Source organism: Stenella coeruleoalba (assembly GCF_951394435.1).
Source record: "Stenella coeruleoalba genome assembly, chromosome: 7".
Classification (NCBI taxonomy): Eukaryota; Metazoa; Chordata; class Mammalia; order Artiodactyla; family Delphinidae; genus Stenella; species Stenella coeruleoalba.
Window position 1 is genome coordinate 33,228,314 of NC_137153.1, and position 19,448 is coordinate 33,247,761.

At 37.0% G+C, this 19,448-nt stretch overlaps 1 protein-coding gene across 3 annotated transcripts in view; it reads right to left on the reverse strand.

Annotated features, from left to right (window-relative positions):
• IARS1 (isoleucyl-tRNA synthetase 1) overlaps window positions 1-18,496 on the reverse strand; it is an 83,643-nt gene extending 65,147 nt beyond the window's left edge. Inside the window, exons 1-7 of one of the 3 annotated variants that reach the window (XM_079926837.1) lie at window positions 18,387-18,496; window positions 11,689-11,814; window positions 10,987-11,143; window positions 10,620-10,739; window positions 8,613-8,695; window positions 5,085-5,202; window positions 856-1,003 (exon numbers count right to left, since the gene is read on the reverse strand). In XM_079926837.1, coding sequence (XP_079782963.1) covers window positions 856-1,003; window positions 5,085-5,202; window positions 8,613-8,695; window positions 10,620-10,739; window positions 10,987-11,143; window positions 11,689-11,807 — 745 coding nt within the window. In that variant the 5' untranslated portion in view covers window positions 11,808-11,814; window positions 18,387-18,496. Of the gene's footprint in view, window positions 1-855; window positions 1,004-5,084; window positions 5,203-8,612; window positions 8,696-10,619; window positions 10,740-10,986; window positions 11,144-11,688; window positions 11,815-18,291 lie in introns of all 3 variants that reach the window. The other 2 variants (XM_079926839.1, XM_079926838.1) reach the window with 2 other exon arrangements.
• Between the last annotated feature and the right edge of the window lie 952 nt (window positions 18,497-19,448).

The following is a 19,448-nucleotide window of genomic DNA, read 5'->3' on the forward strand; positions in this document are numbered from 1 at the left end:
ACAGTGAGAGGCCCGCATACCGCAAAAACAAACAAACAAAAAACACCCCATCATGGATGGACCTTGAGGGCATTAGGCTAAGTGAAATAAGTCAAAGAAAGACACATAATATATTATCTCACTTATATGTGGAATAAGAATGAAATCAAAGCAACAAAAATAAACCTCATGGATACAGAGAACAGACTGGTGGTTATCAGAAGCAGGGGTGTGTATGTGTGTGTGTGGGGTGGAATGGGTAAAGGGAGTTAAAAGGTACAAACTTCCAATTATAAAATAAGGCGTGGGGATATAATTTATAGCATGGCAACTATAGTTAATAATACTGTATTACAGGGCTTCCCTGGTGGCGCAGTGGTTGAGAGTCCACCTGCCGATGCAGGGGACACGGGTTCATGCCCCGGTCCAGGAAGACCCCACATGCCGCGGAGTGGCTGGGCCCATGAGCTATGGCCGCTGAGCCTGCGCATCCAGAGCCTGTGCTCTGCAACGGGAGAGGCCACAACAGTGAGAGGCCCGCATATCGGAAAAAAAAAAATAATAATAATAATAATACTGTATTACATATTTGAAAGTTACTGAGAGAGTAGATCTTAAAAGGTCTCACCACAAGAAAAAAATTCTGTAAATATGTATGGTGATGAATGTTAACTAGACTTACTATGGTATTCATTTCATGAGGTACACAAATGTTTATTTTATTGTAAACCTAAAATTAACATAATGTATGTCAATTATACCTCAATTAAAAAAGTAAAAAAAAAAAAGGGAAGAAATGTAACCTTTCATTCTTTCCCAAAATTCATTAAAATTATTTTATTCATATTGATCAGAAGTAACCAGGCTCACACTTACCTTTAATCTTCACATACTGCATATCTGGATTAACACACAGGGCAAGGTTACTAGGTAGAGTCCAGGGAGTAGTTGTCCAGGCAACCAAAGATATACTTTCATCTTCCTCCAAAGGGAAAGTTACAAATATTGAAGGATCTTGAACATCCTGAAATAAAATGAAATAAAGTATTCTTTTACAGATTCCATAATAGTAGACATGGAAGAAAAACGAACTGATCCTAAAGAATAAAATAAACTTTTATTTTCAGAATAAACTGAGCTTTAAAAAAATCTGCCATATTTGTAAAAAGAAAATACAAAGAGAGAAATTCCAAATACATTTTTTATATAAAGAAAATGCTTTAATAATTACCTTAGTAGTCACAAATAAAACATTTATAGTGTAGCAAGTGGGATACATAAATGAGGTTTCACTATTACAATGATCTATTTTATAACAAGTCCATAAAGAATTAGGTCAATAAAATGACGATTTTGGAAAACAGTGTTATTCTTTATTTGAATTGAAGGGTATATGAGAATTCTTTTCAACTTTTCAGGAAGTCTGAAATTATGCCAAAAATTAAAAACAAACACAATCCTTAGTACACACTCATAGTATGGCCAAAGTGAAAAAAGACAGAAAATACTAAGTGCTGACAAGGATGCAGTGTCATCAGAACTGTCTAGTGGAAGTATAATCCCTTTGGGGTTAGAGTGGGAGGCAATGAACCATTGTCCATGCATGGGTCAAATCTGGCCGTTACCTGTTTTTATAGAGCCCAAGACCTAAGAATGGTTTTGACAGGACTGAAAGATCTGGCCAACAAAGTCTAAAATATTTACTATCTAGCCTTTACAAAGTTTGCCAACTCTTGTACTAGGGCTAAATGTAAGTATACGTTATGACTCAATAATCCCACTCCTGGGAATGTGTATATATGCTCCCCAAAAGACAAGTTCCAGAATGCTCACGGTAGTACTACTGATAAGAGCCAAAAATTGGATATTACCCAAATGTCCATCGACAATAGAATGGATAAGTTAAATACTAGACAGTCATTAAAATGATGATCTACAACTACACACAACATGGATGACTTTCACAAACATAATCTTGAGCAAGAGAAGCCAGATGCAAAAAAAGAACAAAGTGTACAATTCCATTTATATTTAGTACAGAATCAGCAAACAATGAGGTTGGAAGTGAGGACAGTGGTTGCTATAGAGGAGTGGGGGGATACATGCTAAACTGAAGGGACCATGAGAAGGGAGAGCTTTTCACAGGTTGCTTGACAAGGTTCTTCTTTAACTTTATCTGGGTGTTGGCTTCACATTCATTTTGTGCCAGTATATGGAACAGAGTAAGTAAATGGAGGAGCAAAAAAATGTTGTCTTATTAAACCAGGAAATAGGTACTAAGATATAAAAATTATTAATTTTAGTATGTATAGTAATAAACATAAAAAAATTAAAAAGCCACTGAAGAGAACTCTAAATAAAACATTAATAGTGATTTCCTTTGGGTACTGAGATTATAATTTTTTTCCCTCTTCTTTATATCTTCTATGGCTTCTAAATTTTCCACAATGAGCATAAGCCTCATAAATAATCACATCAACCAGACTTCTAAAAACTAAAAATTTAGACAATATAAAAAATAAATATTTTTATATACCACAAGTTGGTTTACCTTTGGAAAAGTTGGAAGGACTTTCTTCTGTAACTCAATTTAGTTCCATACAGCTTGCTCTTTCCCAATAAGAGAATGTATTTATTTACTTATAGAAGAGTATACACTTTGAAAACCCTAGGACCTAACAAGCTATAATGGGACTCTAACATGTAAAAATTTAGTTACCAAACAAAATTCCAGCATAGTACACAGGATTTATATTACAAAACATTTGGAGCAACACCAATTGTTACCATTTAAAAAGAAAAAAAGGCTGTGCCCTCTGAACACCTCAAATATCTATCAAAAGAATGAATAAATAAATTGTAATCTGTTATATGAAACACTATACAGCAGTTAAAAATAAACTTAAGGCTACATGTATCAATATGAAGAAAATTTAAAACAATGTTTAGTATAAAAGGCAAGAATAAATAGAAATAATAAGAAAAATGCAGAATAAATACAATGAATGAGATTTAAAAACTTGCGAACAACACTAAATACTGCTTACGGATACTTATATAGATAATAAAAATATGCATGAAAAAGAAACACCAAATTCAGCATAGTGGTTACCTATCAGGATGTGAAGAAGGAAATGGAAAAGAGAAATGTGCTGTAAATAAACAAACTGTGGTATATTCACCTACACAGAAATTAGAACAAAAGACCCAAAACTACACATAACATGGATGACTATCACAAACATAATGCTGAGTGAGTAAAGCCAGAAACAGAAGAATACATAGTGGATCTTTCCATTTCTTCAAAGTACAGAACCAGACAAAACTAATCAACTGCTATCTGTGACATTTGATGTATTTGAAATCAACAACGGATGCATTTAGTGAAACCCATGTTTTGTTTTTTAATTTTTTGGCCACGCCACGAGGCTTGCGCGACCTTAGTTCCTTCCCCAAAAGAGCCTGTACTCCTCAACGGGAGAGGCCACAACAGTGAGAGGCCCGCATACCGCAAAAAAAAAAAAAAAAAAAAAAAGAAGTACTTATTTCTATAAAATGCAGAGGACAGAGAAAATGTTAGATTATGGAGATGTAATCATCAAAACTCAGATTGTGGGAAACTACAAGATAATATCTGTTTCCCAAACAACAATTTGCAAGGGGGAAAAAAAGAGAAAAAGAAAAACATAGAAAGAGAAATGGAGCCCTACACATTAAAACAGACCTAAAAGACAACTATTACCGTGTATGAACCTTCCTTATGTCTCGATTAAAACAAAACAAGAAAACACAAACCAAAAAAAACAACTAGAAATAACCTGAGGGAAAAAAAGGATGCTGTTTATGAGACAAATAGAAATGTGAACACTGATGATATCCAGGAGTTAAACAACTACAGAATATTTAATATTAAGAACATTAAAAATGATTGATGATGACTTCTTAAGGTGTGATAATGGTACTCTGGTAATGTTAAAGAAGTATTTCTTATCTAGTGAAGATATATAATGAATTATTTATTGATAAAATGATATGTCTAAAATTTGCTTTGGAAAAAGGGTCTGGGAGAAGTAAGTGGAGTGTGTAGATGGGGCAGGATTGACCAGAGATTGTAGGGGATACACGATAGGACATGGGAGTTAATTATTCTGTTAATTAATTATTCTGTCTACTTTTGTATATGCTTGAAATTCTCCATGTTAAAGTGTTTTTAAAAAGTAAGCAAATACAGCAATATATTAAGATTTGACAAAACTTAAGTCTTTGGTACTCAATAGTTAGTATATTATTCTCTACACTTTTATGTGCTTAAAATATTTTATTAAAAAAACATAATAACATGAGCACTGCCATAGAAGGGTATTTAGGGGACAACAGGCAGGCATCATCATGCCTACCTCACAAGGATATGCAACGATCCAATGGGATGTTGAAAGCATTCTGCAAGACGAAAAGTGCTTTTGAAATGCAAGTGTTAATAATAATGACATGCAGGTAAATACACAGTTTGTTTATTTACAGCACATTTCTCTTTTCCAAACCTTAGCCGTGAGATGGAATTCCAAACAAATCAACATCCTTTAAAAACAAAGAGGGTTAGATAAACTCAGAAATAAAACACCCCTTGAATATACACACATGAGAACAGATAGTTCTTATTCCTGAAGACTTACAGTCTTTACTATCTCCCTGGATAAGGTAAAGCAGTACACTTTGTAAACAACAGACACGTCTAAACTCTTATACCAACGACAGCAAGTTATTCCATTCATCAACGATCATAACACACCACCAATTGCAAATCAGATCTTCCTCCAAATACTTTTAACAAATAAATGATATTACAAAGCCTCAGATGAGGCACAAAAACACCCGAAGCTGTAACCCTTATGAAACAGTGACTGGAGGAAAATAGAGCAGAGCTGGACTTATTAAACAAAGAGAGGCATAAAAATATGGTTAAAACAAGCAAAACCTATCACATTAAGACACATCATTCACATCACTCCCCCGGCTAACATTCCACACTGGGACTAAGTTACCATGATCACCACAGCCATTTAACTTCCGAGTACATAACTTAACACCAATGACATTTCACATACCCTGTAATTCTGGTGAGATTCAAAGTTGGAAAGTGGAGTATTGCACGCAGTGGAAAAGGGCATGACTTTCACTCCTCTATAAACAAGGCCTTTATCATAGAGCTGTTTGAAGACCCACCTGGCAAGTAAAGAGACAGAATTTTACAATTACATAACCATAATTCTATTTTCCCAAATGCAAACATTTATGCCAGTTTCTGTCTGTAGAGTTTCTCACAGCCAAAGAAGTGGAAACACAATGTCTCTCAACTGGTGAATAGCTGGTAAATTACAACAGCTCAGTATAATGAGATATTACGTAGACATTAAAAGTGCAAATAACTGTTGACATGGAAAGGTGTTAATGACTTGATGTTGACTGAGAAAAGCAATTGACACCATACTGTACAATGAGGTACCAATTATGTAAAACTATGTATCAGTATACACATTTACATTTTTAGAGGTGCTAAAAAAGTAGATTTTCACCAATATGTTAACTATGGTTGGGATTTCAGACTTTTAAAAAAAAATTTTTAATTTACTTATTTATTTATTTATTTTTGGCTGTGTTGGGTCTTTGTTGCTACGCACAGACTTTCTCTAGTTGCAGCAAGCGGGGTCTACTCTTCGTTGCGGTGTGCAGGATTCTCATTACTGTGGCTTCTCTTGTTGCGGAGCACGGGCTCTAGGCGCACAGGCTCAGTAGTTGTGGCGCAGGGGCTTAGCTGCTCTGCAGCATGTGGGATCTTCCCGGACCAGGGATCGAACCCATGTCCCCTGCATTGGCAGGTGGATTCTCAACCACTGCACCACCAGAGAAGCCCAGACTTCTTGTTTTTCTTAATAGTTTTCTGGTATACTGCTTAAATTTCACTGTAATGGACAGTTTTACAGAGGCAATTTAAAAAGTATAAACCACTGGGATTAGGATGAGATATCTCTCCTACAGTCAGTCAAAAACTTTTATTAAACACTTAAACATGTTGCTCTAAGCTAAATGTAGCAAGACACTGGAAAACAGTCATCCCAGGTTCTCCTGTGGTGACTACTCACCTTTCCCAACTGGGTGCCAGAATTCATTTGGTAGGAATCCTTACTTGTCTTTAACTCATTTTTACAGTTCGATTCCTATGTACTTGGCACAATAAATGAATTAAATTCTCTCCCATTTGTTAAAATACATTTTTATGTAAAACTGTGCAAGTATTTTCATCGTATTCCTTTGGCTTTGGATAAAGCCTAAAAGGTGACATCTTGTAACAAATTTCCCAAGTTTAAACTCAATCTTAAATTATATACTCTGATGCAAGGACATTCACCGGAGACCAGAGGAAAAGTGTCAGATTTGCATCATAAGACCAAGATTCAAGCCTAAGAGCCATATAATTAGTTGTGTGATCTCAAGCAAGTCACAACCACTTGCCTTTACCTCAAAGTGGGTCCTAACCCAATCCACAGGACTTTCTGGATCATCTGAGAAAATTCAAGTGGAAGTACTTTATATACTCAAAAGCACCAACTCAATCTAAATTATCACCATTAAATTAATGTTATCATTTTAAATGTATCTCCTACTATTTTTTAAATATTCACCCTAGGTCTATATGCCTTATTTATATGCCAACACGTTCCTCAGGAATAACTAACATTCTAATAGCAAGAGGCTTTGAAAATGGTTTTCCCCCGATTCAAGTATGTTTTATGTAAATTAAGAAGTCTGATGTAGAGCTATATTGTCCAACATGGTAGCACTAGCCACATGTGCTCATTTAAATTTATTAAAATTAGAAATTCAGTTTCTTGGTCATACTAACCACATTTAAGTGCTAAACTGTCCTGATCTAGAGCATAAAGAGTACCTTCTTTTCCAGAAGTTTAAGAGAAACCCTGCTTTTTAGAATGCCCTAATCATGAGAACTCCAACTACTCAGTGAAATGGGAAGCCTCCCTGTCCAAAGTTTCTGCCATGTCAGAGAGTTTAATCAGCTCTCACCCTTGGGTACATGGGTCTGGAGATGCACCCACAGGGGCACATCAGAGTCAGAGGGTCTGAGAACTGTCCCACGGTATCTAGCTCCTCAAAGGCAAAGGCACGTGCCAAGCATGTGCAACAGATCTTGACTAAAAGAAATGTAATCAGGTAGATAGGACGACAGTAAGAGGCACAAGCACCTACAGTGCAGCACAAAAATATGTATCCTACAAAAGAGCTTTGCAACTCACCTGTAATCATGCATAATTTAACAAAAGTAGGACTCCCTCAAGGCCTGAGTTATATACATAGGTCATTTTGCAACCATAACAACTATTTGCCCATTAATGATACATAATGATTCTCAGACAATTGTAGGAGGCTCAGGTTAAATCACCTATCAAGACTGGCATTGGGCTTCCCTGGTAGTGCAGTGGTTCAGAATCTGCCTGCCAATGCAGGGGACATGGGTTCGAGCCCTGGTCCGGGAAGATCCCACATGCCGTGGAGCAACTAAGCCCGTGTGCCACAACTACTGAGCCCACGTGCCTAGAGCCTGTGCTCTGCAACAAGAGACGCCACAGTAATGAGAAGCCTGCACACCACAACGAAGAGTAGCCCCCACTCACTGCAACTAGACAAAGCCCATATGCAGCAACAAAGACCCAATGCAGCCAAAAATAAAGAAAATAGATTAAAAAAAAAAAAGACTAGCATTGCAACAGTTGTCTTATAATAGTAAAAGGAAGCAAAATTCATTTTGAAACTCATGAAACAGTGACTGCATATACAACTTCTCTTAGTAAAAAATTCAAGTACACATCTCTTAGACTTAATTCCTTCAAACAAACAAACCCATTTCTGAAACCTAATTTTCCTAAAATTTGGTACTAATTAATTTGACAAAAAAACCTTGAACTCACATCAGGCCATTTATATTCTTCATTTATTTTACTTAGTGTGAAGAGTTATATGTTCTGATATAGAAATACTAATGAAATTGATTAGAAGTTGCTGCTCAATCTGCTAGGGCCATTAAGTACTACAGAACATATGGATAACCTAATACCTTTCTAGAATCCAAAATTTACTGAATTCAAAAATAAACCTAGGGGTGGAAGGGGCGAATAGGTGGAGTACAGTGGAATTTTACGGCAATGCATAATTCTAGAATTATGGATATATGTCATCACACATCTGTCCAAATCCATAGAATGCATAACAAGAGTGAACCCTTATGTAAACTCTGGACTTTGCGTGATTATGATCTGTCAAGGTAGATTCATGAATTGTAACAAATGTACCACTCTGGTGGGGGATGTTGATAATGGAGGAGGCTATGTATGTGTGGAGGCACAGCGTACATGGGAAATCTGTATATCTTCCTCTTTTATATTTTTAGAGCATTTTTAGGTTCACAGCAAAATTAAGTCTTTAAAAACAGAAACAAAACAAATCCATCCCCAAAGATTTCAGATAATTGTGGATCTGAAAACAAGTGGATTCATGCTAGAGCATCTCTACTAACTAATATAACAAAATAGTCATTATATTTCAACTTCAAATAAACTTACCAGACAGATTCCATGAATTGTGGATAGAGAGTTTTGTAGTCATTGTCAAAGTCAATCCATCGGCCAAGTCTGGTAATAGTAGACTTAAAAAATATGAATATTAGAGTTTTTAGACAATGGTATTTGTTATTGTATAGCTATTTGTTTTACTTCTATTATCACTACATATGATGATTTTGGAAAAACAGATCAATGGTTCAAGTAAATGTATACTGTAAACAACACATTTTGCAAGGTTAAGAACAAGTTTTCTTGGCATTCATTCTATATGCAGGGAATTATTTACAAGTATTAACATTCTTTTATAAAAGTCTACCAAAACTACCATTTGGCAAACACACGTCTAACTGTTGCTGGCATGAATCATCAATGGTTGCTAAAATTACTGAGTCATAGTATGATAAGAAACAGGGTACTTACTAATTACAAAGGAAAAACTGCAACTTTACAATGGAGAAACCTGACAGAATCACCTTAGTGAACAAAGTGAACAACACCAATGAGACTTATCAGCATCATAGGCCTTCTGATATGATAGACTGAGAAGGGGATGATGTTACTTCTGAGGAATTCTTGCCAAAAATGTATAACCTAAACTGAATCATAAGGAAACATCAGACATTGAGGGACTTCTTACAAAATAACTGGTCTGTATTCTTTTAAAAGTGACAAGGTCATGAAAGACAAACACTGAGGGAATGTTCCAGATTGAAGGAGACTGAGGAGGTATGACAACTAAATGCAATCTATGCTCCTAGATTGGATCTTGCATCAAAAATAAAGATCAGTGGGACAACTGGTTCAATCTGAATAAGGTGTATAATATTGTATCAATGTTAATCCTGCTTTTGATAATTATACGATAGTTATTAAAGGTGTTAGCTTTTGGGAAGTGGGTGATGGGTATAGAGGCTCTTCATACCATTTTGGGGGGAGAAAAAAAAAAAAGCCCATATGCATGTTATAATCATCAGGATTTTCCCCTACTGGTGACCAGGCAAGAAAGGTAGATTAAAGAAAGTTAGGTTAGGAGAAAATTGAGGAGCTTTGATTTTTAGGTTGATGAAATCAGATTTCATTCAACAATGAAGGTAAGTTTTGAGCAGGAAGAGTACAATGAACAGTCTTGAGAGAAATAACTTGGCAGGCTAAGTGGAAGGAACATGAGCAAGAGACCAATTGGTAGATTCTTATAGAAATAAAGACAATGGTGGGTGAGAAACTAGGTTGTAGGAATGAAAAGAAATGTATAAAAGATACTTAGTATAAGAGATACTAAGAAAGGCTTGATAGGATTTGACATTTGAATCGATCATGATGATTAAAGTTTGAAGTCTGGAAGACTGAGGGAATTCTGAAGAATAGCAAATTTGACAAAGTGGTAAGATAGTAAAGATGGAAAAAAATAAAAGCCAGACATGTTTTTAAGTTGTGTGTGTATATATATATATATATATATATATATATATATATATATATATATATATATATATTAATCTGAGAGCCACTGAGGAATGGGGGAGTTGAGGACCTTTGTTCCTAAGCACATCAGAGTAAGAGAGGACAAGAGCTCTGCCGGCACCAGACGGTTACTAAAATGTACCAGTTGTGGGAGCTCTATTACAAAGAGAAGCAGTGGGCAAGATGGGAGTCAATATAAAACAATGGGTACAAATGTGAATTGTTTTTAACATCTGAATTTTTTTATTGCCGACATTCAAGTTAATCTATTTGCTAGGACAGCATGATTCCTGTCATATACTGTGGGTAGGTAGATTAAACATGGAAGACCAATCAAGCACATAGAAATCAGAAAGGAGAGGGTTCAGTTTAAGCTAACAGTTTAAGTAATGGAGTTGAAGATGGAAGCCAAAAACTCCTTTAAAGAGGATTATCAACCCCTCTTTTGGGCACATATCATAAAAAGCACAAGGAACCATAAAACATTTCAACCCCCATTTAAAAGCTAGAGTTTTTTTTAATTCTACTTAAAATAACCAAAAATACCTTCCACTCAGTAGAATATCGCATCACAATGGCTCGGCACTGACTGTTATATTCTGCAATCCCCAATCTGGCTACATCCTCTGGTCCTCTGATTCCCAGTGTCTTATCAATTTCATATTCCTGAAAATTTGCAATAAGATTGTTAACATCCCTGCCCTATGAAGCAAATGCAATTCGACAAAACTAGAAAACAGATTAAAAAAAATTAGTTCTCAGAAAATCTACAGAGAAAATGAACTATAAATAGTATTATAAAAATGAAGAAAGTCTGATTATAGCAAAAATTCATACTTTAACATATTATATAATGAAATCTAATGCTTATTAAAAAAATCAAAACATTATAAGGCTGGTGACTCAAACATACCACAGGTAAACCATGACAATCCCATCCAAATCTTCTGTCAACGTGAAGCCCACTCTGGTGAGCATATCTTGTAACTATATCTTTAATTGTCCCTGCAAGTATATGTCCATAGTGAGGCAGTCCAGTTGCAAAAGGAGGCCCATCATAGAAGGTAAATCTAAGAGGTAATAAAAATACGTTAAGTTACTTTAAAACAGATAGCAAAAATTTAGGACAGCATTTTTCTATAGATAGCTCCTGTAACTGTAGAGCCTTTGGGGAGAAGAAAAGCTGCGAGGCTAGGAAACTCAGACATAACTGATTAGATATCTACTGTAGGCCCTGCCTTTAAAAAAGCTAATTATGACAGAGTTGGAGAGACCTGTATTGGACCATCCATCCTTCATTAATTAGTTCCATGATATAAGGGAAATTATTCACTCTGATCCTGAGTTATCTATAAAATAGGGCAACAAACACCTATGATAAAGTTTTTGAGCACAGGAGACACATGATGAAAACAGTAATTAAAGAAAGGACTGGTCTTTAGGTGAATGAAGACTAGAGGCAGGAAGTACCACAATAGGAGGCTATTACACTACTAGTCTAAATGCTTAAATGAGGGTAGTGATAATGAGAAAAGTGTAAAGGAAGAGAGTGACATATAAACTCTATTCGGAAGACCTCTTATTCTTAAAGACTCTACCAAAGAAATCCACATACTTTGGCCTATGTTTTGATTGCTTTAAGCATTCCTGAAAACAATTAAAGTCGGACCAAAACTGCAAGATTTTCTCTTCTTCAGCAGGAAAATTGATGTTTTCTGGAACTTGTTGAACCATTTTGTTACTGCAAGAGAAATCAAATTTATTATTCTCAAAAGAGAAGTCTAGGAATAACAGAGTACAATACATTAAAATAGATGTACCTATCACTAGCCATGATACTACCTAGTACTTAAAAAAAATTCCCCTTTTTTTAAGGTAAAGTTCACATACCATAAAGTTCACCCTTTTAAAGTATATAATATGGAACTTCCCCGGTGGTCCAGTGGCTAAGACCACACTCCCAATGCAGGGGGTCTGGGTTTGATCCCTGGTCAGGGAACTAGATCCCGCATGCCACAACTGAAAAAAGATCCCACGTGCCGCAACGAAGGTCCCGCATGCTGCAACTAAGACCTGGCGCAGCCAAATAAATAAATAAATATTAAAAAAAAAAAAAAAGTGTACAATTCATTTTTACCTTTTTTTTTTTTTTTAAAGTATATTCACAAGGTTGGGCAACCACCACCACTCACTACTTCCAGAACATTTTCTTCACTACTCCCATTTCTGCCCTCCAAGAACTTGTACACATTAGCAGTCACTCTCTATTCTCCTCTTCCCCAGCCTCCTGGAGACCATTAATCTGCTTTCTGCCTCTCTAGATTTTCCTATTCCGGACATTTCACATAAATGAAATTATGTATATACAGCCTATTGCGTCTGGCTTCTTTCACTCAGAATTATGTTTTCGAGGTTCATCCATGTTGTGATATGCACTCATACTTCATTGCTTTTTATGGCTGAATAATATTTCATCATATGGATATGCCACTTTCTGTTTATCCATTCATCAGTTCATGGACATTAGCATTGTTTCCACTTTTGGACAGAGCTGCTATAAACATTCATGTATAAGTTTTTATGTGGACATGTGTTTTCAGCTCTCTTAAGTAAATACCTAGGAGTACAACTGCTGGGTAATATGGTACTATGTTTAACTTTTTGAGAAACTGCCAAAATGTTTTCCAAAGCTGCTGTGTCATTTTACATTCTCCCTGCAGAGAATGAGATTCCAGTTTTTCTACATCCTCACTCCTTATCGTCCATCTTTGGATTATAGGAAATCCTAGTGGGTATAACATGGTATCTCATTGTGGTTTTGATTTCCATTTCCCTAATGATTAGTGATGTTGAGCTTATTGGCCATTTCATACCTTCTTTGGAGAAATGTCTATTCATCCTTTGCCCATTGTTTAACTGGGTTGTCTTTTTACTGCTGAGTTGTAAGAGTTCTTTATATTCTAGATAAAATCCCCTTATCAGTTACAGGATTTGCAAAAATTTTTTCCCATTCCGTGGCTTGTTTCTTATTTTCGTCATGGTATATATTCTTTGAAGCACAAACACTTTTAATTTTGGTGAAGTCCTGTTTATTTATTGGTTTCGCTACTTCAACTTTTGGTGTCATATCTAAGAGACCACTACAGATAACAAGGTTGTGAAGTTTTAGCTCTTATATTTAGGCCACTGATCCATCTTGAGTTATTTCTATATATGGTATGAAGTAGAAATATATGGTACCTTTAAATTTATTTCAGAATCTGTGTCCAATTCACACTCTTCACTTATTCTACAACTACAGTATAACATTTAGTAATTGTAGACAACACACTTAAAAAAAAAGAAAAGAAAATCTTGGCAATTCTGTCTAGTGATACTAAAAATTCATTAATCTGAAAAAATAAATCTCAAAGTAGGTAAAAATTCTTACCTACATTCACAGGACAGAAAGCACTTCTGTTGAATCAACCTAATCTTTCTGAGGGAAACAGGCAAAACCTAAAAAAATTTTAAAGCTAAAAAGATGAGAATCACATTCAAATAATTCCTAGCTCATTCTAATTTTACATTTTATCACTTTTGTTGTTTATTCATGATTTTTGTAAAAGACAAACTCTATATCTCTCTGATTTAGTGCCTGGTGAGAGAAGTCTTAAAGTATCTTTTTTTCAGAAGTTTGTTAATAACTTCTTTCAGAAACATTTGATCAGTCGGGGCTTAACTATCTAGTGAGCATCCTCGAGCCCATTCCTCCTCAAAGCCTATTTATTCTCACTTTATAATTCTAATAAGGTTGGTGACCAGATTTCCAAGCCAACATCAGATTAGAAGGGGACAGAATTGCTAATAATGAGAAAACAACAGAGTAGGTGGAAAACCTTAAGAACACAAGAACTGTAACACTCTGGGATAACTGACTCTAGGAGCAAAGAAACTTACATACCTCAACCAATTCTGAAAACATCAAAGCCTAAGTACAGTAATTGACCCATGCCATCAAAAAAAAATTTTTTTTTATAAAAAACAAATAAAAAATAAATTTATGTATATAAAGCAATGCTAGAAATTATGGAATTTCAAAGACAAATATAGTCTTACTATGTTAACTAATTTCTATTCTATTTTATTTGACAGAGAATGTGAAGAGACTAACCAAAAGATTAACCATAAAATGGCAAATACACACATTGATTAAAAATAAAATTAGGGAATCTAAAAATTATATGGAAATTCAGGATCAGGGAAAATTTAAATCATGCAGCTCCTATGCTTTTATCAATTAGCAACACTGATTCAAAATATGACTGTGAGCTTCCTAGCAGCCAAGACAAGGGATAAAAAGTTAAAAGGATATTGATTTTGCACATAAGAGAAAAATCTATAAAAAATGAGATTTTGCCACTGAGGTCTGAGTCACACATGGAAATGAGTGATCTGTTTAATAAACATTTTTAACATCAGAAAAAACATTTTTTTAAGTTTGTTACAAGCGGTGTCTTTCCTTTTGTCCCCCTGTCATTTATTTTTGAGATATGAGAGTACCTTTGAGTTTTATATAGGAAAAAAATAAGGAAAGAACAGGTGGGCCATTTAACTCAACTATCCATTTCTGATTAGGGTGTTCCATTAAATGTTATTAAACAGAAGTTGAAAAGTATTTTGGATCTTGAGTTCTTGTTATAATTTCCAGCCTTTGAAGGATGGAGAGAGGTGTTAGTCTGTGCATTTACTGATTTAGTAGTCCTACTGGTTCAGTGACAACCTTACTAGAGGCCAATTGAAACTTAAGGGGTTACATTTGAAGACTAACAGATCTTTAGATATCAACATACTTATTTCTGTCACCCCCTAATGCTTGTCAAGGCTGGTCCTATGATAGGCAGCATCTATGGAAGTTGATTAGAGCAGACTCACCAGCCCCACCTTGGACTGAGGAATCTGAACCTGCTTTTTAACAAGATCCTAGAAGATGAGCATGCACATCAAAATTTAAGTCATTCTCTTAAACTGTTCTGACAATTATTCTGGAATATCTATCTGAACTTTTTTTTTTTTGAGAAAATGAGATTTAAGCTTTCTGTGAAGATGGCTTTTAACTTTTATAAAATTTTCTAGAGAGCCTCTACTCCCCCCAAAGATTAAGAACCACTGCATTATTGGCCAAACCCAAAGATCCATGTAATGGTATAGACTATTCCAGGAAGAGCCATGTATCAGTGACCGGGCTATGGCGGCTGCTGAGGAGAAACGGCCCCCATGCATAAATCACAGGATTGCTCTGGCCCCTCACATCCACTGGAGAGCTGTACCTGCACAACAGCATCCAGTAACCACAGGGCTCTTGGGGGAAAGGGGGAGCAGAAAGAAGAGGGAGATTAACCCTACCAGGTTAGGCTCAGGGAAGCAACCTCCTCTTCTTCCCTTTAACTATAATCCAAGGCCTCCACTATCTTCCTTACTCCATGACTCCTGCAGACCTCTTTAGCCTCAACTTCCTGTTCAGCAATTTCTAGATACCCTCCTTCACCTTTACTTGTATTTACCTCCACAGATCTTGGAAAAGCATACCAAAAACATTTTTGTTTAAAATAAACCTCATGATCTTCCTTGCCACACTTGCTCCCATTTTTAATTCCACTGTACTAGTAGTTCCACTATTCCTTCCCATTACCTGAAATTTCTGAGTTACCCTTAATACTACCAGATGATCCCCACATCCAGGTGATCACCAAGTCATGTGGGTCTGACTTCTAAGTCTATTTCTCTATTCCCTCTTCCTCATTCTCAGGTCTTCATAACTTGTTACATTAAGTCAAATTTAACCCAAGAGGTGGGTCTATCTCCAGCCTTTTCACAAACTACTTATATCCTATTAACATATAACCCAGAGATTTACTTACACAAATGTATAAAATATGTACAAAGATATCAACTGAAGCATTTCTATAGACAAATATCTGAAAACTTAAATATCCATGAATAGATAATAGACTAAAATAAATTATGGTACATCAATACCATGCAGGCATTAAAGATAATAAATCATAATATATCAAATATATATATTCCTTATACATACTGAGAAAGAAAACAGCAAGTCACAGTTATAGCAATTTATACTATGTGTATTATAATATTTTCAAGAGATTAAAAATACACTAAGTCTATGTTTAAGTAATTCTGTATTTAATTTAGAAGGTTACCCACCAAACTTAACAATGGCTACCACCAGAGAATAGGATTAGATGAGGAAGGCGTGAAAGAACAGATTTTTATTTATTTCACATTACTCTGTCTTGATTATTTTTGAGTATGTATTAACTTTATCATAAAAAGTTTAAAAATAAAGGGAAAAATAAATACTATACAGCCTACACACCATCTTCCTAATAGAAAAGTTCTGAAAGTATCACTTCTGTATTAAAAAAAGAAAAATGCAATGGTTCCTCACTCCCAATGGTTTCTGTACAGACTTTTCAGTGGGGCAGCATGATCTTACCCACAGTTACTATTCCTGGCCTTTACTCTTACAAAACTCAAGCTCCAACTACATCACATTCTTGACACTGCTGAGAAACAAAACTGCTTTGCTGACATACTGCTTTGCGTTCAGGCCCTTTTTCCAAATACTCTAGCACTGCTTAGCTTAAATGTACTCTGCTCTATGGGGATTTACCAATCCCCTTTTTACAAAACTAATATCCCCCTGCCCGGAATCTGCTCCTCTTCTACACATTATGGTTTATTTGTATTGCATGCCTGTCTCTCCAACTCAACTGTAAACTTATTGCTGGCAAAAGCATTTTACTGTCTAACCTCTTACTGTCTTACCATGTGCTTACACATGGTAGTGCTCAAAAAGTTTGAACAAATCCCTTTGTCAGCATCCTTAGTTTCCATCAGTGATAGTTCCCCCACCTGCCTTTCAAATATCCCACTCCGGGGGCTCCTCTTGGCAAGGATAATGGTTAAGAGGGTTGGCTTTGGAATTTGACAGTTTTGGTGCCACAACTTAGTATGTGACTTATAGGAAAAGTTACTCAACCTTTAAACCTCAATTCTGCCACCTGTAAAATAAAGTTTGTAAATACAATGCTAATTTAACGTTAAGTGAAATAATGGCTATCTGAGCAATCACATGTCATCTACAGAAATTATTATCATTACTACTTTGTCCACAAATTCTACTCTATTGCCTTTGCCCAGTCACTATATCATCTTTCCAAAAACATTTAAGAGTGCAATCTGCATTTAGCTGCCTTCTCTTCCCTATAATTCACTCTCTAATCACTTATGAAGAAGACATACTGTCCACCATTTTACTGATATTTACTTTGTAAAAGTTCATCGTATTACTTAGAAATCCCTAAAACAATTGCTTTGCCCCTAGTTTCACTCTTCCTGACTTCTCTGCAACACCTGAATGAATGCTAAAAGTAATACTGTCAAACCTAATAAAAAACTTATCTTCCCTTCTGGATTCACTTCAAACACCACTTCACTCAAGAAGGAAACCACAAATTCAATAAGGCTGGAAGCCAAGCATCATCTTCCACTTGTTCCTCACACGAAACTGCAGTGACTACAACAACTCCCCATCTCCTGAATCACACACACTTTAAAATCCTGCTATACATTATACTACAGTCCCTTGCACCGTATCCCCAAGTTCCTACTTATCTTCAAGGCTCCAAACCCACTGCAGTTCCTGAGAAGCCTTCTCCTTCTCCCACCTCGAAATCCCACTTAGGAACTGTCTTCCTCCTCTGTGCACTTGGAATACTGTATTATTAGACTGTGTAAGAGCCGAGGACGGGGACTTCCCTCTAATCCCAGGCACCCAGCAATAAATGCCCATTCGTGGGCATTTATTGATTTGTTCTTATGAATACCTAGACTTTCAAGTAATTTCGTCCACCTTCTGAACTCCAGTAAGCTCGATCACACCAAATTCTGAGAACCACCCAGCAGTTCATGTGTTACCAGGATACCAGGCTGAAGCTGAGGAACTTCCAAGGGTTGTAATCCTCGGCCCGAGAGCTAAGCAAGGATTGGTACCTGGTTCTGAGTTCTTTCGCCCCACTTAGACCTCCTCCCAATGTTTTCCTTGGAAACGGATATGCACGTAACTAACCCATAGCCCAAAATAAACATTAAAAAAAAAAAAATCTTGTGTACCGGAGGGACTGTAGATCCCAGTGGGCAGTAAGGGGCGTACCTGAGGGGCCCGTGTGCAGGACAGGTTGACCTGAGGGGCCCCGCGGGCAGGATGGGGAGTACCTGAGGGGCCTCCGCGAGCAGTACCAGGCGTACCTGAGGGGCCTCCGAGCCTGAGTACGTCGGAGGGAGCCGTGTCTACGCCTTGGCCAAGAGTCTAGAGGTGATGCAACGCCCCGAAAGCATGAGGCTAAGAGGAAGTGGCCTGGTTTGCACCGGCCAATCAGCGCCCGCCGTTTGACACCCGTAAACAAGCCGGACGCCGATTGGCCGCGTGCGTTCCAAGTCATGACCACCCGACCAGGCGTTGCTCTGTGCCTTGGCAGGCTGTGCGACTCCGTGGCGTGGCGGCGACGCACTGCGTCCTTCACGCAGCTAGGGCGATGGTGGCGGACACGACTGTTTTGTGGCCTCCAGGGTGGGGACTGACTGGTAGGGGCACAGAGAGGAGGCTGTTGTGCGTCCTGACTGGGCGTTGTTACACAGCCTTTGTCGGTGTTCACTTCACTGTTCACAAGACGTAAATGCATTTCACCAGGGGTTAACCAAATCCAACGATAGTAGCCTCAGTAATTATACTGCGGGGCCGTGAGTGCGCAGTCTCAAGGCTGCTTTACTAGATGACTGTTAAGGAAAGCAGCCCTAGGCACTAGGACTATGTTTTCTGGTGTAGTGGAGACCTGCACCAAACCACCTTGGAGTCTGCAAAAATGCAGAGTCCTAGGGCATAGACTAGGCCTGCTGAGTCTCTGGAGGTGGGTCACAAAAATACGCATCTTAACACGCATCCCGGATAATTCTGTTGTATACTAAAACTCTTGACCCACCTATCTGAAGAGACCCTCCTGTTTCTCGGTGAAATGCAGAGGCCACAACATGGTCTGCGAGGAGCTGAAGCACTGGTGGTCAGTGGTGTTCAGAGAAGCCTCTCCTTTTGTGTCCTTCAGTGCCACCTGCAGAGGTCTCATAAATTTTACTGCAGAAATGATGGTAACAGCCATATGGAGAGAGAGAACAAAAAGGAAGGAAATGCCTGACAACCAGCTTTAGAATAATTGTTTCCTATATTGAAAACAAAATTATTTGCATATTAGTCTGCTTACTTATGTATTTATTATCACTGCTGTGAGCCTGCCCAGCACCTTTTGGATCTGCTGG